The 26,657-nt window shown below is 39.2% G+C and overlaps 1 protein-coding gene across 1 annotated transcript in view; it reads left to right on the forward strand.

The window, feature by feature from the left end:
• sf3a1 (splicing factor 3a, subunit 1) overlaps positions 1–26,657 on the forward strand; it is a 32,294-nt gene that overhangs the window by 618 nt on the left and 5,019 nt on the right. Inside the window, exons 2-13 of the mRNA XM_041202854.1 lie at positions 1,782–1,894; positions 1,981–2,173; positions 3,761–4,018; positions 9,887–9,961; positions 12,074–12,224; positions 16,057–16,253; positions 17,689–17,806; positions 21,193–21,378; positions 22,205–22,326; positions 22,912–23,154; positions 23,794–24,001; positions 25,151–25,299. Coding sequence (XP_041058788.1) covers positions 1,782–1,894; positions 1,981–2,173; positions 3,761–4,018; positions 9,887–9,961; positions 12,074–12,224; positions 16,057–16,253; positions 17,689–17,806; positions 21,193–21,378; positions 22,205–22,326; positions 22,912–23,154; positions 23,794–24,001; positions 25,151–25,299 — 2,013 coding nt within the window. The remainder of the gene's footprint in view (positions 1–1,781; positions 1,895–1,980; positions 2,174–3,760; positions 4,019–9,886; positions 9,962–12,073; positions 12,225–16,056; positions 16,254–17,688; positions 17,807–21,192; positions 21,379–22,204; positions 22,327–22,911; positions 23,155–23,793; positions 24,002–25,150; positions 25,300–26,657) is intronic.

The following is a 26,657-nucleotide window of genomic DNA, read 5'->3' on the forward strand; positions in this document are numbered from 1 at the left end:
TCAGTCATAGGTCGATCAGAGACACCAGGCGCTGTGTTTAATTTGCACTAAAATCTACCCCGACTGCAAGGAGGAAGGTTATACATTAGTTCTAGAGACCAACCCACCACCCCCACCCCCCCAGCCCACACAAATCTGAGCAATTGGTAATGGGAGATGCATTATTAAATGATCGTTTGAAATCCGATGGGTAACATTAAACAGGAGGTATATAATATTGTAAAACAACAATTGAGATTAGAAGACTGCAGTGTAGCTTCCGTGCTGAGTATTAGTGCAGGATTATGACATTGTCTGCATCTACTTTAATGACCAGGGAAACTTGGAGGGTATCAACCTGGCATGGTATCCTGCACATGGTACCAATCATATTAAGAACATAATTTACAGAAATACTGTTAAATGTTGTCAGAAAACATAGTCCATTAGGGTCTTGGATGGGGATGATGGAGCTGAGCAAAATATATTATGGAACAACTAAATTGTAATGGAATTACATACCCTGGAGTCTTACGTGGTCCAAATGTGCTCTACCCCATACAAAAATCATTAAGAGTCTATTAACCAGACCACCAGGCAACCCATATAAGTAGAGATTGCATTTGCCCAATATTGGAGAGACATAAAATCCCAAGAGAATGCACATATAATTTTTGCATAAATTCTTCAAGTTGAGGAATATTATCAATTAAAAAAAATCTTCAGATATCTTGGAGATTTGATAGAGGTATTCAAAATCATGACAGATCTGGACAGAGTAGATAGGGGAAACTGTTCCCACTCGTGAAAGGATCGGGAATGAGAGGGAATAGATTTAAAGTAATTAGTAATAGAAGCAAAAGTGAGATGAGGAACTTATACAGCGAATGGTTAGGGTTTGGGAATGCACTGCCTGAGAGTGTGGTGGAGGCAAGTTCAAATGAAGCATTCAGAAGGGAATTAGGGAAAATGTTCAGGGTTATTGGGAGAAGGTGGGGGAATGGCACTAGGTGAGTTGCTCATTCGGAGAGCTGGTGCAGACACAATGGGTCAAATGGCCGCCTCCTGTGCTGTAACAACTCTGATTTTGTGAATATGAAAGAAAGACCCTCTGGTGTGTTCCGGGGGCACTGCTAAATTTTGATTACCTAAAATCACACAGCCTACCACAGCAAGCATTGAAATACTTTTTGCTGCTTGTCCAGCTAGGCCATCCTACAAATAGAGCATTGCCTGTAGAATTTTCTGCAGTTCATGGGAAGAATTCCATACCTCAATGACAGGCCTAGCCCATCAAAGAGACAGGTTGGCAGGCCAATTATCAGTAGTGCTCTGGAGTACTGTAAGTACTGGAATACAATTACTGTAGACCTGTCTGGTACAGAAATTGGTTTACTTAGATTGCCACAGAGAATCAACTAGGTTCTAATATCCCATTACCAAATGTGAGATCTTGGAGCCAAATTAATCTGCTTACCTCAATTCTGCCACCAGTCATGATAATGAGACAGTGGACAAACATAAGTTTGAGCTCTCAGGTGGATATCAGCTTCCAGTAATTTCTCCTAAACAGCTTGGTCACTAGCATAAGTCACCATAAAATTTGAGTGTATTGCTGCTATTTTACCATAGCATGAATGTTCCTTCAAAGGTTAATGTTCTGTAGAGGTTCGTTGGCACAAAAGTACCATTTTCCACAACATGAATTCTGATCCTCTGTCATCAGCAGGCATAAACTTTGATTAAAGGAATCTTAAGATGCTTGAAGAAATTGGTGACAATTATTGGCTTTTGTTTTAAAGTTGCCAGAAGAAACAAAAGATGAATCTGCAACTTCCAAACCTATTGTTGGGATTATCTACCCTCCTCCTGAGGTCAGGAACATTGTTGACAAGACTGCGAGTTTCGTAGCCAGGTGAGTACCGTATTCTGACAGATGCCTGTAGTTGTAATTCAATGATCCTCTGAGTTTAACTGTGGAAATTATTTTGCATTGAATAGAAATGGCCCAGAATTTGAAGCCCGTATCCGTCAGAATGAAATAAACAACTCCAAGTTTAACTTCTTGAATCCAAATGATCCTTACCATGCATATTACCGGCATAAAGTTAACGAGTTCAAGGAGGGGAAAGGACAAGAACCTTCAGCTGCTATACCGAAGGTTATGCAGCAGCAGCAACAGCTGCCACAGAAGGTGAGTAACCTTACTAACAATAACAACAACTTGCAGTTATATAGCACCTAGAACAGAAAATGTATCTAGGCTCTTCACAGGACATTATCAAACAAAATTTGACACTGAGCCACTTAAGGAGATATCAGGGCAGGTGATCAAAAGCTTAGGAACAGGAGTAGGCCACTTGGTCCCTCAAGCCTGCTCCGCCATTCAATAAGATCATGGCTGATCTGATTTGAACCGCATATTCCTGCCTACCCCTGATAACTATTGACCCCCTTGCTTATCAAGAATATCTACCTCTGCCTTAAAGATATTCAAGGATCTGCCTCAACCATCTTTTGAGGAAGAGCATTCCAAAGTCTCTCAACCTTCTGAGAGAAAAAAAATTCCCCATATCTGTCCTAAATGGGCGACCCCTTAATTTGAAACAGTGACCCTGAGTTCTAGATTCTCCCACAAGATTCTCCCATCCTTTCCACGTTCACCCTGTCAAGTCCAAGCTTGGTCAAAGAGATTTTAAGGAGCATCTTAAAGGGGAGAGAGTTGAGGAGGTGGAGAGGTTGAGGGATGGTCTTCCAGAGTTTAAAGCCTTGACAACTGAAAGAATGGCTGCTAATGGTGAACGGTTAAAATCGGGAATGGTCGAGTGCTCAGAATTGAGAGACTGCGGAGATTTTGGAGGCTTGTAATGCTGGAGGAAGATACAGAAATGGGGAAGGGTGAGGCCATGGAGGTCGATTAAAAACAAGGGAGAGAATTTTAAATAAAAACAAAATTCTGGAAATACTCAGATCTGGCAGTATCTGTGGAGAGAGAAACAGAGCTAACATTTTAGGACTGTGATCTTACGACATCAAAATTGAAGCATTCCCAACACTGGAGCCAATATAGGTCAACAAGCATAGGGGTAATTGATGAATCGGGCTTTATACGAGTTAGGATATGGGAAGTGGGATTTTATGGAGGGTGGAAATTAGGAGGCTTGCGAGGACGCTGTGGAATGGTCACGTCTTGAGCAAATTGGCGCGGATGCGAGTTTCAGCAGCAAATGAACTGAAGCAGGAGTGGAGTCGGGCATTGTTATGGAGGTGAAAGTCGACCGTCTTGGCGATGCTGACAATATATGGTTGGAAGCTCATCTTTAGGTCAAATTAAGTTGTAAATGGTCTGGTTCAGCCTCAGGCAGTAGCCAGGGAGAAGGGTGGAGTCAGTAGCTAGGAAACAGAGTGCATGGCACAGACCAAAAACAATAGTTTTGACCTTCCCAATATTTAGTTGAAGGAAATTTCTGCTCATCCAGTACTGGATGTCAGACAAGCAGTCTGGCAACTTAGAGAGGGATTAAAAGAGGGAAGTGCACACCTAACTGTTTTATTCAAATAGACAAATGCTGTTTGTGAACATTTATTGTGATGTGTTATCACACAAACATTTAAAGATTACATGTTCTTTTTCCTTTTGTATTTTTATAAATTATCCTTCAATAAATCATATTTTTGCAGTTTCAAGTTTCTAGTAGAAAAAAATTATAATTCCATTAAATCACATTTGCGAAATTATGATTTCTGAGAATTTATTTTCTCTCCCGTCTACACTAAATAGGTGCAAGCACAGGTGATTCAGGAAACAATTGTCCCAAAGGAACCCCCACCCGAATTTGAATTCATTGCTGATCCCCCATCAATCTCAGCCTTTGATTTGGATGTTGTGAAGCTAACCGCTCAATTCGTTGCAAGAAATGGTCGACAGTTTTTGACTCAGCTGATGCAGAAAGAACAACGTAACTATCAGTTTGACTTTCTGCGACCGCAGCACAGTCTGTTCAATTATTTCACCAAACTCGTGGAGCAGTACACAAAGGTATTTAAAGGTTACCAATAGAAGTTATTATGTGTAAGTGTGTTATTGTTAAGTGTGTGGATCAAGCTAAAGTAATGTACTTGCACGTGATAGGATTGACTTTTGGAAGTTCAGTTGTAAATAGTTTTAAAGTGCAAGACTAACATGTCTCCAATTGTGCAGTAGTGCTTATTAAGGGAAGCAAATCTTGTAGGGCTAAGGGGAGATGCTGAAGGTTAGAAATGGAAGTTGAATGCATATAATTTGCTCTGTAATCCAAAATCTTATTTTTTTCTTACCATTGTAAATGTTTGGAAATCTGTTAAATCTCAAAGATTCAGAAATTCCTTGTATGTTTTGTTACAACCTCTGTAGAGACTAATAACTTTTAAAGAGTGATATGACCCTGCGAAGTCATCCTTACTAATATCTGGGGGCTTGTGCCAAAATTGGGAGAGCTGCCTCACAGACTAGTCAAGCAACAGCCTGACATAGTCATATTCATGGAATCATACCTTAACAGATACCTTACATCGCCATCACCATCCCTGGATATGTCTTGAGCCACCAGCAGGACAGACCCAGCAGAGGTGGCGACACAGTGGTATACAGTTGGGAGGGAGTTGCCCTGGAAGTCCTCAACATCGACTCCAGACCCCATGAAGTTTCAAGGCACCAAGTCAAACATGGGGAAGGAAACCTCCTGCTGATTACCACGTACCGTCCCCCCTCAGCCAATGAATCAATATTCCTCCATGTTGAACAGTACTTGGGAGGAAGCACTGAGGGTGGCCAGGGCGCAGAATATACTCTGGGTGGGGACTTCGATGTTCATCACCAAGAGTGGCTTGGTAGCACCACTACGGCTGGCAGAGTCCTAAAGCATATTGCTGCTAGACTGGGTCTGTGGCAGGTGGTAAGGGAACTAACAACAGAGAAAAGCATACTTGACTTCATGCTCACCCAACCTGCCTGCTGTAGATGCATCTGTCCATGACAGTATTAGTAGGAGTGACCACCAACGGTGCTTGTGGAAACGAAGTCCTGTCTTCACGTTGAGGATATCCTCCATTGTGTTGTGCAGCATGTTGTGCTAAATTGGACAGATGTAACAACTTGATACTTGGCAACCATGAAGCCCTGTAGGCCATCAGCAGCAGCACAATTGTGCTCAACCACAATCTGTAACCTCATGGCCCAGCATATCCCCCCACTCTACCATTACCACCAAGCCAAGGGATCAACCCTAGTTCAATGAAGAATGCAGGAGGGCATGCCCAGAGCAACACCAGGCATACCTAAAAATGGAATGTCAACCTGGTTAAGCTGCAACAAGGACTACTTGTATGTCAAACAGCATAAGCAGCAAGCAATAGACAGAGCTAAGCGATTCTACAACCAATGGATCAGATCTAAGCTCTGCAGCTCTGCCACATCCAGTTGTGAATGGTGGTGTACACTTAAACAACTTGCTGGAGGAGGAGCCTCCATAAATATTCCCATCCTCAGTGGTGGGGGAGCCCAGCACATCAGTGCAAAAGATAAGGCTGAAGATTGTTGTGAATGTTTCGCAACAATCAGCGAATTCTGAAGCATTCACAGCAACCGTCAGCCAGAAGTGCCAAGTGGATGACCATCTCTGTCCGCTCTGGAGATCCCCAGCATCACTGATGCCAGTCTTCAGCCAATTCAACTCACTCCACGTGATATCAAGAAATGGCTGAAGGCACTGGATGCTGCAGAGGCTATGGACCCTGACAACATTCTGGCAATAATACTGAAGACTTGTCTTCCAGAACTTGCCTCGGCCCTAGCCAAGCTGTTCCAGAACAGCTACAACACCGGCGTCTACCCGGCAATGTGGAAAATTGCCCGGGTATGTTATGTATACAAAAAGCAGGACAAATCCAACCCGGCCAATTACCGCCCCATTAGTCTACTCTCCATCAGTAAAGTGATGGAAGGGGTCACCAATAGTGCTATCAGGCAGCACTTGCTTAGCAATAACCTGCTCACTGACGGCTCAGTTTGGGTTCCAGCAGGGTCATTCAGCTCTTGACCTCATTACAGCCTTGCTCCAAACATGGACAAAAGAGCTCAACTGGTGAGGTGAGAGTGACTACCCTTGAGAGCAAGGCAGCATTTGACTGAGGTTGCCATTGAGGGAGCCCTAGCAAAAGTGGAGTCAGTGGGAATCACGGAAAACTCCACTGGTTGGAGTCAAATCTAGCACAAGTGGTTGTGGTTGTTGAAGGTCGGTCATCTCAGTTCCGGGACAGAACTGCAGGAGTTTCTCAGGGTAGTGTTCTAGGCCCAGCCATCTTCAGCTGCTTCATCAATGACCTTCCTTTCATCATAAGGTCAGGAGCTGGGATGTTCATTGATAATTCGTGCCACACAAGTGCCAGGCAATGACCATCTCCAACAAGAGAGAATCTAACCATTGCTCCTTGACATTCAATGGCATTGCCATCGCTGAATCCCCCATTATCAACATCCTGCAGATTACCATTGACCAGAAACTGAACTGGACTAGTAGGTCAGAGGCTAGGAATCCTGCAACAAGTAACTAATTTCCTGACTCCCAGAGCTTGTCCACCATCTGCAAGCCAGAAGTGTGATGGAATACTCTCCATTTGCCTGGATGCGTGCAGCTCCAACAACACTCAGGAAGCTTGACACCATCCAGGACAGCCTGCTGATTGGCACCACATCCACAAACATTCACTCCTTCCACCACCAACGCACAGTGGGAGCAGTGTGCGCCATCTACAAAGCGCACTGCAGGAACTCACGAAGCCTCCTTAGACAGCACCTTCCAAACCCACAACCGCTACCATCTAGAAAGACAAGGGCAGCAGACACATGGGAACACCACCACCTGGTGGTCACTCACCATCCTGACTTGGAAATATATCACTGTTCCTTCACTGTTGCTGGGTCAAAATCCTGAAACAAACTCCCTAACAGCACTGAGTGTACCTACACCACATGGACTTCAGCGGTTCAAGGAGGCAGCTCATCACCATCTTCTCAAGGCCAATTAGGTGTGGGTAATAAACGCTGGTCTAGCCGGTGATGCCCACATCCCATGAAGGAATAAAAACAAATTTCCCAGTGACTGACTCAAAGGACCACATGACAAGATTTCACATTTTAAGTTTTTTACTGTAACAATCAAATTAAAATCAATGTATACTAAACATTACTTAGTAGGCAAGAAATACACCAAAGTACAGAAAAAATTCTTTCCCCATAAACCAATTCACACAACCGGAAACTTCATGAGTATACTCAAACTGATTTCCAGCCACAAGACCCACTTTGGTTCTTAAATCTCCAAAAGTTCCATCTGTTCTGTCGACTTATTTCTAAACAGAAAACCGACTCTTACAAGCACCCTGCTCTCATAGCTGTAGCTTCTCTGTTTCGTACACCCAGCAGCATCTCTCTCTGCCTCTGTCTCTCTCTTTTGCAATATAACCATCTTATAAAGTCTTGCATTTGTAACAATTCCATATATATTTGAGGTATTACTGGCTGTTGGACTTGGCTTTCAGAACTCCACACAGCTGGTCACCCCATCACTTTAATTTGATAGCTTTTTAAAATTATGATAGACACATTTTCACTGTACAATCCCAGCTTTGAGCTTCAGATGGGATATATGAGGCACATCACTGGCAGTATGCTCCCAGCTCTTGAGGTCTTTTGCCACAGTACTACAGCTCTTTAGGTAGACAGAACTTCCAATATACATTTGCTATGTGTACTAGGTTGGTTGCATTTACTAAAAAGTTGCCAAAGTGTTCACCTTTTCTTATACAAGGTATAAAATTTGCAATTTTTTAATCAGGTCAAATGTGTAATATTAACCTCAAGCCACTGTTTAGCCTTCATATTTGTGCAACGGTCGTGAAGTTCAATAAAACATTTATTCATCTTTTGTAGAGAACACAAAAGGGCTTTTTAATTCCAGTAAGCTATTAGAGGCAATAATTGGCTAATTTTTGATCTGTGGGCAGTGCTATAAGGCAGACTTTGTGCATCAAAAGCAACATGAGAAATATCTTGTTGAAGCTTATCAACATAGTTTTTTTTTAAATTAAATATTGTGGAATTGTGTAGCTACATACTGCCACGTTTGTGGGGATTGATGCAAATGCTTGTGGTTGTCTAAGACACATCTTTGTTGTATTGACAATTTAAAATGAAATTTACCTTTTTATTTGAAGTATCATTTGCCTCTTGTTATGAGATCCAAACTTACCTCATCGAGCGCGGAGGCTGGGAGCTATATCTCGGGAGTTTCGGGTTTTTAGTTTTTCAGGCCGAGGACAGACCCAGTGCACTTGTGCAAAAAGAAAAGAGCATGAAAACCCCAATCGTGTGATTGGGAGCAAAGCACCATAATTGAGCGGAGTCCTAGACCGGGGACAGGGAGGGGTCCCAGTTAAAGAGGAGCAGAGAAAAAGGCTCCAGGCTACGGTTGGCAGACTTTAAGTAGTGAGGGCTCGGGAGAAGCCCCGGCGTTGGAAGCGAGCTTGGGAGAAGCCCCGGCATTGGAAGCGGGCTCGGGAGAAGCCCCGGCATTGGAAGCGGGCACGGGAGAAGCTCTGGCGATTCTGTTGGGGCAAAGGTATCCGTTTGGGCCAGCAGTGATCTGCTTGGCATGGCTGAAGGGCTGACGTTGTGCCTGTGAGTTGGTGCTGGGTTGCAAATTCAGGAATCCAGGGAAATAAGAGTCTTAAGAAACGAGATTGAAACCCTGAAAGGTGGGATGTTGTTGAGGCTGTCGGAGTTGGAGCAACATTTGGAGAGAATTCCAAGGCAAGGTCTTTGAAGGTGAAGACTGCAAGCCCTTGAGAGTTCCAGTGAGATTGGTTGACCTTCAATATTGACTGACGCCTGCTGGATTGCTGAGAAATCTGTGGGACCTGTCTTGGTTGCATTTGGTATTTAAATTATAGTGTGGGTGTTAGGCCACAATTTGCCTCTTAAGTCACATGTACCTCATATTACCCTTGAATATAAGATATTGTAAATAGTTTTATCTTTCTGACCTTTTTTATAGTAAAGTTTATTTTTGTTTGTTCAAAACCTGTGGAATCTTGTGGCTTTATTCTCTGAGCAAGTGTCTCGAATCTCAAACTTTGTCTACTTTAAACAAAAAAATTATTGGTCCCTATCCAGATCTTCCCAAAAACTTGGGGGTCTGGTTCAGGAACATAACACTATTAATTTATGTATAATTTGCGCTGGTTCTGAGTCATGTTAAAGTAAGAGCTACAGAAAGTGGAATCTTGTTGGTAATTTCTCATTTAGGCTCATTGAGTAAATTTGGTTATTTTGATTTACAGTTCCCCCACAGGGATTGTAATATGTCACAGGCAATTACTTTTCTCCTCAGTTGAGGGCACCAGGCATGTGTTGTGGGAAAAAAGAGTACATAGTTTTCACAAACCTGAGATGTTTAAAAACAACCATGCTTGTAAAGCTCTAGTCAGAGAGTAGTGTAATATTGAAGAGTTGTAAGGGAATTTAACATTTAGTTAAGTTTATAATTTTATAATGAAGTAACTTTAAAATACATTATTCAACACTTAAAACAAAGTTGTTGCAGCAAAATTTTGTTCAATTTTTGCAAGTATTTTCGTAGTTTTGATTGACAAGATCGAGGTTCAGTTCTGGAATTTGATTTGAGCAGGACTTGTTAATGATGTACTGGGGAACACAATACCCGACTGAGAAACTATTTGGCTTAGCCAGATATACTAGAATGACAATATTATAAACAGATGTCTACTGATTTTAACCTTGACACTTTTATAAGGGGCAAAGCTTACTTATGTTTTACATGTTTTATATTTATATTTTTCTTCTGTTCAGATCTTAATACCTCCAAAAGGACTGCTTCAGAAATTGAAAAAAGAAGCAGAAAATCCTAAAGAAGTTTTAGATCAGGTGAGACTGTAAATATCACTGTAATAAGCAAAAGTAAAACTAGCTGAATTAATTATTTTCATAACTGTAACATCTAATTAATATTTGTATAAAGTGTATCACAAAGCAATGCAGTAAGTCCTTGCTTAACGTCGACTCACTTAATGTTTCATTTTAACATTGTTAATAGTCAGTATATCTGTTTAGCATTGCAAGTTTCACTTTAACATCGTTTACAGTAGACTTCCTCTGCTGTGGCCTGGCTGCTTACATGAGTTTCCTGCAGTGCTCCCGCCCTTGCCAACTCCTGCCCTCTGTTCTTACTTTAATCCTTGGGGTCTGTTCTTCAGCAGCTCCTGACTTCTGGCTTCGCTTCTGAACTTGCACCAAGTCCTAGGCTCCATCCAGTGGCAGAAGCTGGTCAATACAGGGAGTCAGGCTTTTAGCTTTAACTGCACCAACCAACTTCTGCTACTAAATAGAACCTGGTCAATCTAAAAGTAATGTGTACTGAGGTGAGCACTGTACTGTATTGTTTTAAAATAATTGTATATTGTATTTTTATATTTAGTAATGTATTTTAGTTTGCAAGTTATTTCAGATGGGAATGCACAGTGCTGCACATGCATGGTTAAGAATTTCAACTTGTACATGTTTTTTTTTTCTGGGTGAGAAATGTCCAAAGGAACCTAACTCCGGCTTTAACAGTGATTGCTATGGAAACCTATGATACACTTAAAGTTGTTTCATTTAAACTCATTTTCTGGAACGTAGCCACAACTTTAAATGAGGACTTGCTGTAACAATTTTATAAATTACTATTTGGGGCAATAAATAGTCCTTTTAGATTCTGGAACTTTATATTGCAAAGGGTTAATCAATAATGTGGTGTTTTTATCCAATGCCTTCCCACCCCCAAAGATCAACCTATTGCCTCTTCCTCATCCACATACTGTCTTTGGTAATATTCAAGATGTGGAACATAGGAACAGGATTAGACCATTTAGCCCTTCAAATCTGTTCTACCATTATTTAGATCATGCCTGATCTGTACCTTAACTCCATCTGCCTGCATTGGGTTCATATCACTTTGTACTCTGTTTTGAAATTTTCAGTTGGCTTTGCCTCAACAGCTTTTTGGGAGAGAGTTTCAGATTTCCATGATTCTTTGTGTGAAGAAGTGCTTCCTGACATTACCTCTGAAGAGCCTAGCTCTAATTTTAAAATTATGTCCTCATGGTCTGGACTTACCCACCAGAGGAAATAGTATGTCTCTATCTATCCTGTCAACTTCTTTAATCATCTTTGATGTCTCAGATAGATCACTCCTTAATCTTTGACACAAGGGAATACAAACTTAGTCTATACAACCTGTCATCTCAATTTAACCCTTTTAGGCCTGGTTTAATTCTAGTTAATCTCTGCTAAACCCCATCAAAGGCCATGATATCTTTCCTGAGATGAGGTGCCTAGTACTGAACCTAGTACTCTAAATGGAGTTTAACCCAGAACTTTTTATAGCTGTAATGTAACTTCCACCCCTTGGTACTCTAGTCCTCTTGAGATAAAGGCCAGTATTCCACAGGAATTTTAAATTATTTGTTGGACCTGTCCATTAGCTTTTAGTGATTTCTGTACTTGGATCCCTAAATTTCCCTATTCCTCAGTTCCTAATTTCTCACCAGTTAGAAAATAGGTTCATCTATCTTTTAGGTCCGAAATGTCAATGACCTGCTTCCCCACATTAAGCTCCCATCTGCCACAGTTTTGCCCATTCACTTAATCATAACAATATCCCTTTGCAACTTTCTACTCTCATCTACACTACTATGTCACTTAATTTCACGTCTAAAAACCTGGATATGCAACTTTTCATTTGTAACTTGATATATGGCTCTCTACTCCTTTATGGGATCAGTTTCCACATACACGTTAACAACACCCAGCTCTACCAATCCACCATCTCACTCAACCCCTCTGCTGCCTCCATTTTATTTGATGATCTGATTTTTTTAGCCATTTTGAAAGTTTCATCTTCAGGAGTGTAGGAGACTAAGAAGTCCGTCAACCATGCATAAAAGGAATATGGATCATAATATCGACATGCAAATAATTTTAGTGTGTATAACCTAGGTTAGATACCGAGTTGAATGGGCCAAATTCCAGGAGCGTGAGAGGAGGAAAGAAGAGGAAGAGCGGGAAAGGGAGAGAGTAGCCTATGCACAGATTGACTGGCATGACTTTGTGGTGGTGGAAACTGTTGACTTCCAGCCCAATGAACAAGGTAACATTATTACTATATTTTAGAATGTAATATTGATTTAGATTTAAACACTGAATGCAATCTTTCCGAGATTAACCATTTTCACTCCATGATCACGGTATTTCCAATATCCTTTCCTTTGATTTTTTTTTGCATTTGCAATTACAGTAAATTGGTTTGAAATGTTAATAAAAAATAACAGTTGAATTCCTGTTGCTTTGAAGCTGCTCATTTTAAGCTTCTAAATACAAATTATTGTTGTAACCAGGGAAGATGGTTCAAATAAGGGAAAAAATTACTTCTTTTCTAAAAATCAGAGTATATAGCAACAGTTATTTAACTTTTAGAATGAATGAAATTACTAATAAGCAATGGTCCCTGTGTAATGTATATTGTTGTAATGAATCACTGTCTAAAACAAGCATTTTCAAATGTCCCAATTTGAATTTAATGTAAATTTGTGATAGTATCAACACTAATCTGTTGTAGTGTTATATGCAAGCCAAAATAATATACAATTTGGGTAATTCATACCACATATACCCCAAAATGTTTAGTGAGAGGAAAATGAAAGTGAGCTGACTCTGAAGAGGATAATTGAAACAAACATGATATTGACAATCCTGACATTGAGCAAGGAAGTAGGAAATGATGCCCTTAAGAAAACTGATTCTTTGAAGGCTGATGAACAGCTGCAAAGGCAGTTGCTCTTGCCAAAGTAAATAGTATTTTTAATTGGCAAGTCATCTAATACAAAAATAGTCAAACCTGCATTAGTTGAATATCTGCATATAAGTATTTAATGTTTCAAACCATTTTTCGTATGCAGTTAATTGTATAAATTAATGGTGAAAATATTTAATTAGCTTAACCTTTGCCCCTATGTTTGCACTATTCCTCTGCAGCAGTTGATGTTTTAAGCCAGTCTCTCTCTTCACCTTTAATGCCTTTATCCAGCAAAACATTCATTGTATCATCGCAATCATTCCTCCAATAAAACCACTCAAGTCCAAGGGTGCAAACTTGAGCATATCTAGCACACAAGTGACTTAACCACCATTGTCAGATTTGTCTCAATCATGTGAAGCTCTACTGGGCTTTGCTGTCCTTTGCCCTGGAGTCATGGATAATTTTGGCAATCTTAAAGTGCTTAGATGGTCCAGGTTCCTTTTCTCTCTGACCAGGCAACTCCTTACACCCCTGTCTCCAACCTCTTCCAACCTTGCCTTCAACAGTATGCAGAGATCATAGAAAGATGGAAACAATGCATTCAAGTTTTTTTTCTTTATTTTGCCCCTTCCCAATCTAAGCCAAACCTATCCTCAGTACCTCATCTATCCTAGCCATGAACCCCACCCATTTCCAGTTTCTCTGCACCATTTTTTTATGCTGTTGCCAAACTCAGCTCATCTATGAGATTCGCCTGTTCCTCACTTGACCCCATTTCCACTGAACACCTGCCTCCCATGCTAGCTGACATTGTAAATAATTCCCATCTCTCTTTCCTCTTCCAAGATCCTTGAATATATTTTTCCCCCCAAATTTGAGTGTGTTTCTCACACAGCATCCTATTTGAATCCCTCCAATCAGATTTCCACCCGTCCTCTAGTACAAAAATAGCCTTGGATGAAGTTGTGTAATGATGTTCACTGTGATTGGGATGCATTGTCATTTCTGAACCTGTCTTCTCCTCCTGCTCCACTGTCTTCCTCCAATGACCTCCTCCTTCACTGTCCAGTGTGATGAAACTGCTTCCACTCTTAACCTAATCAGATGTAACCAGACTATTTGTAGCAATAGCTTCTTTTCGCACACTTGCACTGTCACCTCAAGAGTCCATGAAAGATCCATTCTTGGTGCTCTTCTCTTCCTCAGCTACATGTTGCCCTGGCTGAAATCCCAGACATGGGATCAGCTTACATATGTACACTAATGATACCCAGCTCTATGGCCCCATCATCTCTCTTGCCCTTTGCTGTCTCAGTGCTATCAGACTGCTTTTTCAACACAAGTCTTGGATGAATAATGCTTTCATGCAGCTAAATGTTGGGAAGAATCTAACCATCATCTTCAATCCTGGGACAACTTCTGTCTGCTGAACAGTAACTCCAATCCTGTCCCTGCCTAAAGTTTACAGTTGGATTATTTGCATCTTTAGTGTTCTGTTTGACCCCAAGCTGAATTATTGACTCTCATTCCTTTCACATTACAAAGACTGCCTTCCAACTTCTACCTCCATAAGATCACTTGCCATCGCTCCTCCCTCAACCCCTATGTCATTGAAACCATCATATATGATGAGTTCCTCAATGCTCTTTTAGCCAGCCCCTGATCTGTACTCACTATATACTTCAACCCATATAAATCTGTACTGCCTGCAACCTATCCCACAACAAGACCTGCTCACCCATTGTTCCTGTCCTCACCAGCCTATGTGGCTTCCAGTTTCCCAACTCAAACTTAATCTACTCATCATTGTGTTTAAATTATGCCACTGGCTCATATTTCCTCATCTCTGTAACCTCTTCCATCCATGTCACCCCCCTACCTTCCCAGAACTGTGTTTATTGATTCTGGCCTCTTGTACACCCATCCCTTCATCACACCAATTTTGGGCATATCTTCAGCCACCCGGATGTTATGCTACACAACACCTCCCTAAACACCTTCATTTTCCTCCCTTCATGACCTTCCTTAAAAACCATCTCTTTAAACAAAATTTTGGACATCCCTCCTAATTTGTTCTTTGACAAGATCTGTTTTTTCCTTTTGCCTCTGATGGTCCTTGGGATGTTTTTCTACATTTTATTTATAATTACAAGTAGCTGTTGCAGTCAGCACAAATTGTGGAATATATTGCATCTATCAGTATAGTTTGTTTTTTTTCAAGAAATCTATGTGTTTTTGGAGCACTCTGTTATCTGTCATTTTGGCTTAGTTACTAGCCAGTGAATCAGAAGGTTATAGGTTCGAGCCTTGCTCCAGGACTTGTGTGCATAAACTACAGTAGAGATCGAGTGTTGTACTGAGTAAGTGCTGTGATATTGTTCTTCAGATCAGATTTTAAACTGAGGTCCCATCTACCTATTCCATTGGTGAAGATTCAATGGCAATATTTAAAAATAGTAGGAGTTCTGCTGTATATTCTCTCAACCAAACTCCTTGGCATGCACAATGTAGCGGCCAAATTTGTCTATATAACAATAGTTACTGCGTTTTAAAGTAATTCATTGCATATGATGCTTTTCTTTGGTAAATTTGGATGACTGAATGCTGATCACCAGAAGTGCACTCCTATTGGCCATTAATGGGACAGAATTTCTCCTTCTGTTTCTTTTCTTTATTCTTTCATGCGATATGGACGTTGCTAGAAAGGCCAGCTTTGTAGCCCATCCTAATTGCCCTTGAATGGAATGGTTTGCTAGGTAATTTCCAAGGGCAGTGCTGTGGATCTGGAATCACATGTAGGCCAGACTGGGTAAGAATGGCAGATTTCCTTCCCCAAAGGACATTAGTGAACCAGATGAGTTTTTGCAACAAATGATTTCAGTTGTCATGGTCACCATTACTGAGATTAAATTTATATTCCAGATTTATTAATTGAATTTAAATTCCACCTCAGCCGTGGTGGGACCCCTGTCACCAGAGCATTAGCCTGAGCCTCTGGATTACTAGTCCAGTGATGTCACCACTATGCCCCTGTCTTCCCCTCGAAGAAGAAAATACTGTTGTGAATCTGATTAAAGTAGAAATTCTGCAGTGGGAATGATACTCTTTTGTTGGTGGAGTGATGGTAAAAAGTAGATATGTAAAGCAACTAAGTTCATCAGGTAATTAACCTTTCTAATTACAGGGCATTTCCCTCCACCAACTACACCGGAAGAGCTTGGAGCTCGTATTTTGATGCAGGAGAGATATGAGAAGTTTGGGGAGAGTGAGGAGGTTGAAATGGAGGTGGAATCTGATGAAGAAGTTGAAGAGACAGAGGATAAGCCAGAAGAGACCCCATCACAATTGGATCAAGATACACAAGTACAGGATATGGATGAGGTATGATACTAAAGGTGATCCTGGTTATTGATGCAAAGATAATTTTAATGATTATTTCCTTGTTCAGTTTAATTACCTAAGAAGGGAATGTTAGCAAGTTAACTGTCAGTTTTGCAAATCGCTACTAGGATTACTGACCGAACTATTGAAAATCTAATTGATTACAGATTATAAAATAAGAATTAGCGAGTAAGATGCAAAGCTATTGGTGCTGTCCATTGGTAAAGTTGGGAAAAGAAGAAAAGTAATAACTCTTATCATGCCAAGTTTTGTTTAATCTGGTTTTAAAATATCTTGTGAATCGTGAAATAAGTAATAGTGATAACGTTCAATTCTGGTATACATTCAAGTTATTAGCAGATCGTATTAGTCACTGATATTCTCTTTCATTCAAATCACAACAATTGAGTCAACCAGCACAAGGAGCTAGTCTGTTAACAGAATGAGTTGTTTTTGAAATAAATACGTTTTTATGAGAACCTGATACTGGCTTAATGTTGAATTTTACTTGTAACAAACTTTGAAAGCCCATTGAAATTTTAGATATTTGATATTTATGGTGTCACATTGAAATCCTGTTACCTTTTGAAAATGTACTTTGTACCACAAATCGTATTGTATTTCAAAAGGACTGAGTTGATTTTTGTGTTTCAAAATATATCTTTCTTTTGACACTGGTGCCAAGTAAACGTTTATATTAATTCATCATTCAGTGTTTTAAGATCAGTTTTAAGACTTCAGTTAAGTGGCTCAATGTCTCTAAGCAAACATAATATACCTGATATACCTACATGGTAAAGTTTAGAAAACAAGCTGATCCAAATGCAGAACAAACATGGAGTTTTGCTTGGCCTAGGTTTCTGTTTGTGGATTCTGTTGCAAGTATTTTTTTTAATGATTAGATACATTGTGAGTTTAAAACTTTTCTCACCTGGATGTTTGACACTATGCCAACTCTGGAGGATCACCAAGCAACTTTCTTTTGGAGTGATATTATCCAAAGAATGAGTCTGCTAGCAAAGGGACTGCATTATTGAATTGGTGTTGTCAATGTGATTAAGTATTAGTTTCCTTCAGGGAGAGCTCAAGCCTAAAATTTCTTGGGATAACTTTAGTTTGCATGACACAATCACAAACATAATTTAAAGTAAACAATATGGCACATTTTTTTGTGCATTTGGATCACTATATAATGAGTTCTTCAGTTTAACTGTGTCTTAGGTCAAAGGTTCAAAGCAGTAAGGCGTGTGGCATCCATATTCCAGTGACCATATCAGGAATGGTATTGCTAGATATATGGGAGCTGTAAGTCTTTCTCCGAAGTAGGAACACAACAGAAAAACAGTAGAGAAAATACCAACTTTATAGTTTAACTTATTGTCAATGAGGTGTTTATTTTTACACATTTAAATTTACGTACAATTGTTTCACTTAGGGATCAGATGAAGAAGAAGAAAATCAGAAAGCCCCACCACCTCCTGATAACCCAATGCCTCCACCACTTCCTCCTACTCCAGACCAGGTTATCATTAGGAAGGACTATGATCCCAAAGGTGAGTGTACAAAGACTAAGGGAAGTTTTAAGTTAAATATGTGCTTTTGATTGGTCTGAAAACCAGTGATTTATCTGCTGTGGTTATGTTCACTTTCTTGCATTATTTTCCTGGCAAAAGTGAATGGAATGGAGCGTGAGACAGAATGCATTTGCCCTACAAAACTGGCCATTTTTTAAAAATTAGTTTATAGTATAGTCTGTCTTCTATTGTAAAACTATCATTAAGTTACTCACTTATTTATTCTGAATCTTGTGCAATTAATATTACAACTACTCATGCATCATATTTCCCCATCATGTTGTATTATTTCCCTATCCATTTGATCTGTCTAGCATAAAATTATAGTAGAAACATTGAGAAATCAGTGATCACTGAGACATATCAGCCTAAACAGTAGGAACTCTGAAAAGTCAAAAGCCATGTCTTGCAAGTATTTTATTTTACACAGTGCTTACTTGCAAGTAAGCTACAACCAGAACGTCTCTGAAGTGAAAAACCTGTCGGGGCAGGACTGATTTATATTTTTTATGCTACTTATTTATGATGAAATATATCCAGTTTATTTTAATACCTCTTATTGCATTTTAAATTTCGATAATTTACTCCTACCACCATTAATTCTGGGCCAACTTCCATTGGCATGAGCCACTACAGTCTCTTGCAAAATTCGCAATGGTAAATCTGGCAACGTTAGCGAGGAAAAAAATGAATATAATCAGAATTTTAAAGCATTCTGTTCAAATAAATAATGTAGGCATCCAAAGCCATTAGTTTATCGAGAATAAGCCGCCGTTGACATGAGCAATAAAACCCACTTGGACCTTGCATACTTTCATGTATAAAACTGACATGTCCGTCCTTGGTCTGCTGCAGTGTTCCATTGAAGCCCAATGCAAACTGGAGAAAAAACACCTCATCTTCTGATTAGGCACTATAGAGCCTTCTGGACTTAACATTCTGTTCAACAACTTCAGACCATGAACTCTCCTCCATTTAATCCAATTTTTAAAAATTCATTTTGTTTTATTCCTTTATTCACTTTTTAACCCCTTTTCCCCAACACCTCCTCCCCCCACAGGGCCATCTGTCGCTTGTTTCTATGTTGTGCTTTCACAGAGCACTGACTCTTGTTCTGCTGTTAACACCTTCTGTCATCTTACCTTTATGCCACAGTCAGCACCTTTAGTCTTTACCACTACCGTTAACACTCCTTTTGTCTTGCGTCCATGACATCTTTGCCAATCTCTTCTTAGCTCCCACCTATCCCTGACCTTCTATCTTGCTCCACCCCCTCTTAAACAGTACAAAATCCACCACATTTCTACTCTTTAGCTCTGAAGAAGTCATATGGACTCGAAACATTGAATCTGATTCTCTCTCCACAGATACTGCCAGACCTGCTGAGTTTTTACAGCATTTTCTGTTTTTATTTGACTTCCAGCATCCAGTATTTTGCTTTCATAAAACTGACGCCATGCTGGTTTATTTTTCATTAACTACTAATCTGTAAGTGTATATTTTCGGTGCTGGAGATCAAAGGATCTGTGTGTGATAATGAGGTATTTCCAGCTGTTTGGTTCTGAAGTTACTCCAGTGTTGGAGCAAATGATTTGTCATGGTGCAATGTCACATAATAAATCCTGGTTTCCAGTATTTAGCCCAGCACTCTTACTCCCCTCTCCAAATTCATGCTGGCATTGTTGCCTTTAATTCCCCTATCCCCCAGTTGTATGCTGCAACTTTTGTCCCCTGCATGGTTCGAGGCTTCACCTCCTCTTGGTACAGCTCCCAGTTTATCTGCCCTCCCCAGCCTTCAGCACACACTTCCAGTTCCCAGCTGCTACCACTCTTTGTTGCTCCAAATGATTAAATGCCAATACTGTGCACTAAGATATTCCCGCAACCCCCTCCACCCCAAGCAATGGTGAATTTTATATAAAATATCAACACATGTCAACTTAACTCAGTTTTTAAGACCCTTGCTTCTGAGCAGAAAGTTATGGATTCAAGCCCCCTAACATGACTTGAGAGTATAGGCTAATAATATTGCTGACTAGCCACAGGAGAATACACCTTACAGGCGCTTGTGTATTTCATGTGTACGTTCACTTAACATCAGCCATCATTCAGTAACCAAGGCAGTAAAGTATTCACAAAGATCGAGAAACACTTACACACCCTTTTCATCTTAACGATTTTCCAGCTAACACACAAAGGTTCAAGTACACAAGTATGCACTTTGCAAATTAATATTGTGGTCACTTGACCAACAGTAATGTCTGTTACTTACTAATTAAAAATACAACAAGCTACATTGGGGTTCCTAATTATCCATATGTGAATAGTGGGCAACGTATTGATTAACACTGCTCAGGGTGACACTTCTGCTATATTGCTGCAGATGCTGTTTTTCACACCAAATAAGGTCCCATCAATCTCTTCAGGTGGACACCATGGTACAATTGGGAGAAGAGTGAGCTCCTGCAATGTCCAAACCAATAGTTAATGAAACTAACCACCAGAAAAACAAACAATCTACAGTTTTTAAAGCAACAGTTTGTTCTTAGAAGTTAGGTGATGCTGCCAAGGCCGCATTTGTTTCCCATTTCTCATTGCCATTAAGGCATTTCAAGTCAATCATGCAGAGTGGGACTGAAATTAGATGTAGGCCAGAACATATATGGCTGGCACATTCCCTCCCCTAAAATACACTAATGAACCAATTGGGCTTTTACAACAATCTGCTTAACCATATCTACATCACTCTGAAGCAAGTTATTGCTGTAAATATGTATATGTGAAAAAATGTTAACATATTTATGAGAGACAAGGCATGGTGCTTTATATAAGTTCAAAATATTTATTTCATTAGTGCATATCTAATGTTCAGTTGTACAGTTGACAGATTGTCAGTTAGGTTATTTAGAAAGTCCTTATTGCATAAGGACACAAGAATTCAGTGTTGCTTCTTAAAGTGTAAACCTGCTAAATTTAGGGTTTCTATACTGGACTGGCTTTTTGATATCATAAACATCTACATATTTTACTATATCACATGCTGGGTAAAGCAGCTGCATAACCTTGAGTTACTTTAAAAGTGATTTTTTTTAAACATATGTTGCTTAATGTTTCATTAATGCTTCTGCATTATTTGTACTTTATAGATGCAAATACAATAATATAGGAGTTGTACAATTTTGCAGCCTTGTTTCTGACCTGTGCTTGATTTGGCAATTCAAGGTGTCTGTACTTTACCTTTTGAAATGTGAAGAAATAAATCTACTTTGTACTTCAATATGTGTACCCATATCTATATCCTTTACTCAATTACTGAATAGATTAAACTAACAAATAAACATACATGTGTCTTTATATTCCTTTAGCTTCAAAACCAGTGACTGGTGCGCCCGCACCTGATGAATATCTCATCTCTCCAATCACTGGGGAAAAGATTCCTGCCAGCAAAATGCAAGAGCATATGCGTATTGGGCTGCTGGATCCTCGCTGGTTGGAGCAACGTGAACGTTCCATTAGAGAGAAACAGAGTGAAGATGAAGTGTATGCTCCAGGCAGGTATCACTGGTGGTCCTGTAGGAAGCACTGCCCAAAATGGGAACTTTGTTTCCAGTAATAGTTCTGATTTATTTGTCAAAATAAAAAGTTGTTTCTTTTGTTTCTCAGTTGTAACTGTAATTATTGTTCTAGGTAATTCCTTTCCCTCATACATACTTAACAATTGAGTCTACTTGTTTCCACCTGTTACTATAATGTATATACTGTTTTAAAAAGCAGTACAAAATTATTTTCAGTTCACTTATATATATTTCTAAAAGATTCGTCTTGGCACAAATCCAGTTTTTCCTCTTGGTCTTCCCATATCATACCTGGTTGAGAGTACACATTTTGCAAATTACCCTACACCTGCCAGTGCCGATTTGTAGCCAGCCAGTAGCGGCTAATGAACAGCACCTTTTTAATGTTTTTTGTCCTTTCCACTGGAGAACTTGGTCACCACATCATAGTTTAAACTCCAAATTTACATCGCAAGCACTTTAATCTTTCATTTAATCCCCTTTAAAGATAAAAGTGTATTCTACTGAACAATCTGAAATATCTTTACACTCTAGCTATTTGCCACTTGTTAATGTGTTCTGTGCTTTAAAATGGCTAATTAATAGAAACACAGTTTTGTCTGCCCTGATGTGATGTTAAATTTTGTTCCATTGACTAATGATGAAAAATGCTGCCCCCTCCCGATATCACTGGAGAAAAGCTTTATATTGTCAGTCCCAAAATCAGTAATTTTAGTGAAAAATTCTGAAAGTTTTGAATATCGTATTTACATAATATTTTGGGAAAGAACTATCTTCTGATTTGAGCTATTTTCTGTATCAGGTCTGGATATTGAAAGTAGTTTGAAGCAGCTGGCTGAACGGCGTACTGATATTTTTGGTGTGGAAGAAACAGCTATCGGTAAGAAGATTGGGGAAGAAGAAATTCAGAAACCAGAAGAGAAGGTATAAATACCCTTTACTGAGAAAATCTTTGGTAACTTACTCATTGCTCAGATGAGTAAGCAAATTTCCTGTTGCTTCTTGGTACTGCAATTTCACAAATGAACCGTAATCTTTCTCTTGCATAACCTGCATACAAAGACCTAGCAGTTTATGCATATAAATTCGCTCAGTAACTATTCTCTCCCACTGATACAGTAATGATTATATGGGAATGAGTAACTGTTGTAATTGACAGTCTTCTCTGAATTTTAGGAATGATGTATTGTATTCAGAATACATTGTGTAAAGGAAATTAAACTATGGAAAGTGCTATGATGGTGTAATGCAGAAAGCTGATAATGGACGTGGTCTGCTTGTTCAGTCTGGGAAAACGTTAAGAAATAAAAGTAATTGTCTATTGCCTCAGTCAAAGTAGGTGGCAATATTAGTTTATCAAGATTAATTCAGAAATTGGAGGCAAACTAAGTCTGCTCTGAACTGATTATTCAATATTGCAAACATGCTGTTTATTGGTTGTAATTGCAAAATACATTAGGAAAAGCCAATAAGTAATGATTATATTCATTGTTTTTTCTTGTGACAAAGGTTACTTGGGATGGTCATTCTGGCAGTATGGCACGTACACAACAAGCTGCACAAGCCAACATCACTTTACAGGAGCAGATTGAAGCTATCCACAAGGCCAAGGGATTGGTTCCAGAGGATGATACCAAAGAGAAAATTGGACCCAGCAAACCTGCTGATTTACCCCAACCTCCACCTCCTTCATCTGGATCAAATTCTTCGATGAATGCTCCACCAATCACATCAATGCCCCGACCACCTTCTGTAAGTTTAGCAGCTGTTTTAAAAATGGTTAAAACAAGCATTTCTGTTACAGGATTACATGAAACAATAATGTACACAAAAATCATAGCTTCCTACTGTATAAGTCTTATGCCAGTTAGGAGTCTACACTTAAACCAAATTATTTGTTGATTTGCCTTTCGATATTAAATAAATGGATCGGTACCATCTGCTGCTTGTCTTTTGTACTTTCAAATACAGGATTGTTTCTGAATCAAGTTTCTATTACAATACGTACAGTACTTGGTATCATGTAGCTCATTTACTAAGTAAGAATTTTATTGATTTCCTCTACCAGCATCAGCAGAGGAAATCAATGAGAATGAGCCATTAAAAAAGTTATCTGAATTCACTCAGATTTTCAATCTTTCATAAAATACAGAAGACTTATCTCACAAGCAGAAAATGTTTAACAACGGTTGTTGAAAATCCTCTACCTAGCCTCTTACCTAACTGCAAAAGAAAATGTGATGCAGTAGTTGCATGTTTTGATTTGTCACATTTTATTAACACAGTTAGAAGTGACAAGAGTTATGGCTCTCTAGACAGGAAGAACATGAAGATGTAATATTTTTGTATACACAAAGTACAGTTGTAATGAGTATTTTTTTCATTATTCAGATGCCTCCTCCTGTACGGAATGTTATGTCATCAATGCCTGTTCTCCCCAGGCCACCAATGTCTCCTGTTATTCGATTAGCGCCTGGACCTGTTTTAACAGCTCCCATGCCCCCAATGATCCCTGGACCTCGAATCAACGTAGTACCAATGCCTCCATCGGCACCACCAGTTTTAACTCCACGCCCACCACCAATGGTGGTACCAGCAAGTAAAATTATTTAAAAGATTTTACAGTTTTCTATTATAAATCTGTTTGTGAATATGAATCCAAATGTTCTGTTGTTTATTTCTCAGCCAAAGTTTCCAACCAGCACTCTCTCAACATGTCGATGTAAGGAACGTGACAGCATTAGTAGTACGCTTATCTGACATGGAAAAATGGTCTTCATTGGATCTCTGTTGAGAATTATGGAATAGAACAGAAGCAGATTGGAAGAGATACTTTGTTTTTGCTCTTGAGCAGCAGCAAGGGAAACTAACAAAGAAAGGGGTTTTTTTTAAAGAAAAACTAGCAATCTGCTGTAAGATGTCAGACTTGGGACAGTGTTACACACACACCTCTTGAAGGTTAGAAGCCCCACTGCAGAGACTGACCCACGCTATCCAGGCTGACATCTCAGTGCAGTATTGAGAGGGTGTATGATTTTCAGAAGTGCCGTCCTCTGGATGATGTGATAGACTGGGACCTTGTCTGCCCCCTCAGTTGGGCATAAAAGACCCCATGGTACTTTTGCAAAGAACAGCTGGGGGAATTCACCTGGTGTTCTGGTCAATGTTTTATCTTTCAACCAACACTTTTAGAAGCAGCTTATCTGATTGTTAATGCTATTGTTGTTAGTGGGTGCATGCTGTGCATAAATTGGCTGCTGCGTTGACTACACTTCAAAGGTACTTAATTAAATGTAAAGTACTTGGGAACATCTTGAGGTTCTTAAAGGTGCTATACAGATGTACATTCATTCCTTGTAATGTTTCTTACAGTAAGTTAGAGAATGCATTGTTTTGAGAGGAGGGACATTATTACCATGTAATGCACAAGGTATGTTGTTGCTAAAATGTCATTTATTGCCCCTTTAAGGTGATATAATTGCTCTGCATTCATGAAATTGGTGCTTTTGGTAAATTAACGTGGTTGATATAGATTTAGAGGTGAGGTGCCTTCTGAGCCATGGGTTGCAGGTAACTGGGTTTCATCACATGACACAAAATTGACATGAAGTGTGACATCTTCAGGTGTATTGTACAAAATGTGAACCACATACATGGTTTATTTATGTTCTAATATTAGACAGGATATTATGTTTCAAAAGAACTTTGAAGTTGGAAAGTGACTCTTTTCTCTCGCTGTTACATTCAGCTTTTGTACCTGCACCTCCAGTGGTTCCTGCCCCGATTCCTTCTTCACTTCCTCGTCCACCACCACCACTAGAAGATGAGCCTGCAGCCAAAAAGATGAAAAGTGAGGATAATCTTATCCCAGAGGAAGAGTTTCTACGAAGAAGCAAGGTATATTTTAACCACAGTTTAAAAATCAAGTCAAATAATGTTCAATTCAAATTTAAATACATGTTTGGGTAGTGTTCATGAGCTTGCTTGTCTAATCTGTCAGTTGCTGAGTGAGCTAACAAATGTTTTCATTCACCTAAGTTGGCACTAGTTAACAACAAAACATTGCATTGAATTTTCACCAAATTGAGGCTTTTTCATCACCACACTCACCACGTTTTTTACATTAGGGAAGGAACATGCAGTACCTGAATACATTTATGAATCCATAATAATACTGAATTTAATAATTTAGACTTTATTAGCTTTTAATCAAAAGTTCTTGCTCAAATTTTAAAAATGACTCATCACATTGTTTTTAAAAACACCCATAGAATTCAACCCATCATGTCTATGCTGACCTTTTGCTGGAGCAATCTAAAACTAATCTACTGTTCTGATCTCTTACTCCCACCCATCCTGTACCTCATTCTTTTTCAAGTATTCATCCAATTTTCCATTAAAAGGTATAATTATCTCTACTTCATCCACTCTCTGTGACAAATCAGGTCATGCTCCCAACAACACTCCATTTAAATCAATTTCTCCGAAACTCTTCCATTAACTTAGTGTAATTGTTAAATTGATGACTCTCACTGATCTCCCCAATTGAATGAAGTAGTCTTTCCCTATTCACTCCATCAAAATCCTTCTTCATTTAAAAAAAAAACTCTTTTTGTTAAATCCCCTTTCTTTTGCAGTTGAAGTAGTCTCATATCTCAAATCCGTCTTTCTAACTAGTTTCCCATTTCTACCCTCATTCTGGTCAACCTATAATGTACACATTCTATGGATTTCATGTCCTTTCTATATTGAGAAACTGTACACATTAACTGGCCTAACCAGAATTTTGTACAAACTTATCATTTTCATTTACTTAGTACTAAACATCTATTTAAAATGCTGTTAGATTGATAGTTTTCTCTACCAGCATTCTGTTGTTCATGGATGTATGTTTTTGAACCATGAAAGGTCTTTCCATTGAATGTATACTCACTTGTTTTTTTTCCCAAAAAAAAAGTTTCTGTTTATGCATTAGCGATTCCACTATTATGCTAAAAATGCATCATATGAAAATGACCAAGTTGTTTATACTAGCACAAACTAATCTTTTTTTAATATAAACTTTCTTCTATTTTTAGTTTATTTCAATATCTACATACATGCTTTCTACCAACAGTTCAGTTTCATTTTGGGAATTGTTTTCAAGTAACTTGCATTGTATTTCAAGATTAGCACTTAGCGTTCTCAAAGTAATATGAAGAGCACATTGCATGTACGCTTTTGGTGTTTCTTTTTTAGTTGTGTAACACTGTTGC

This window comes from Carcharodon carcharias, chromosome 13 (assembly GCF_017639515.1).
Source record: "Carcharodon carcharias isolate sCarCar2 chromosome 13, sCarCar2.pri, whole genome shotgun sequence".
NCBI classification, from domain to species: domain Eukaryota; kingdom Metazoa; phylum Chordata; class Chondrichthyes; order Lamniformes; family Lamnidae; genus Carcharodon; species Carcharodon carcharias.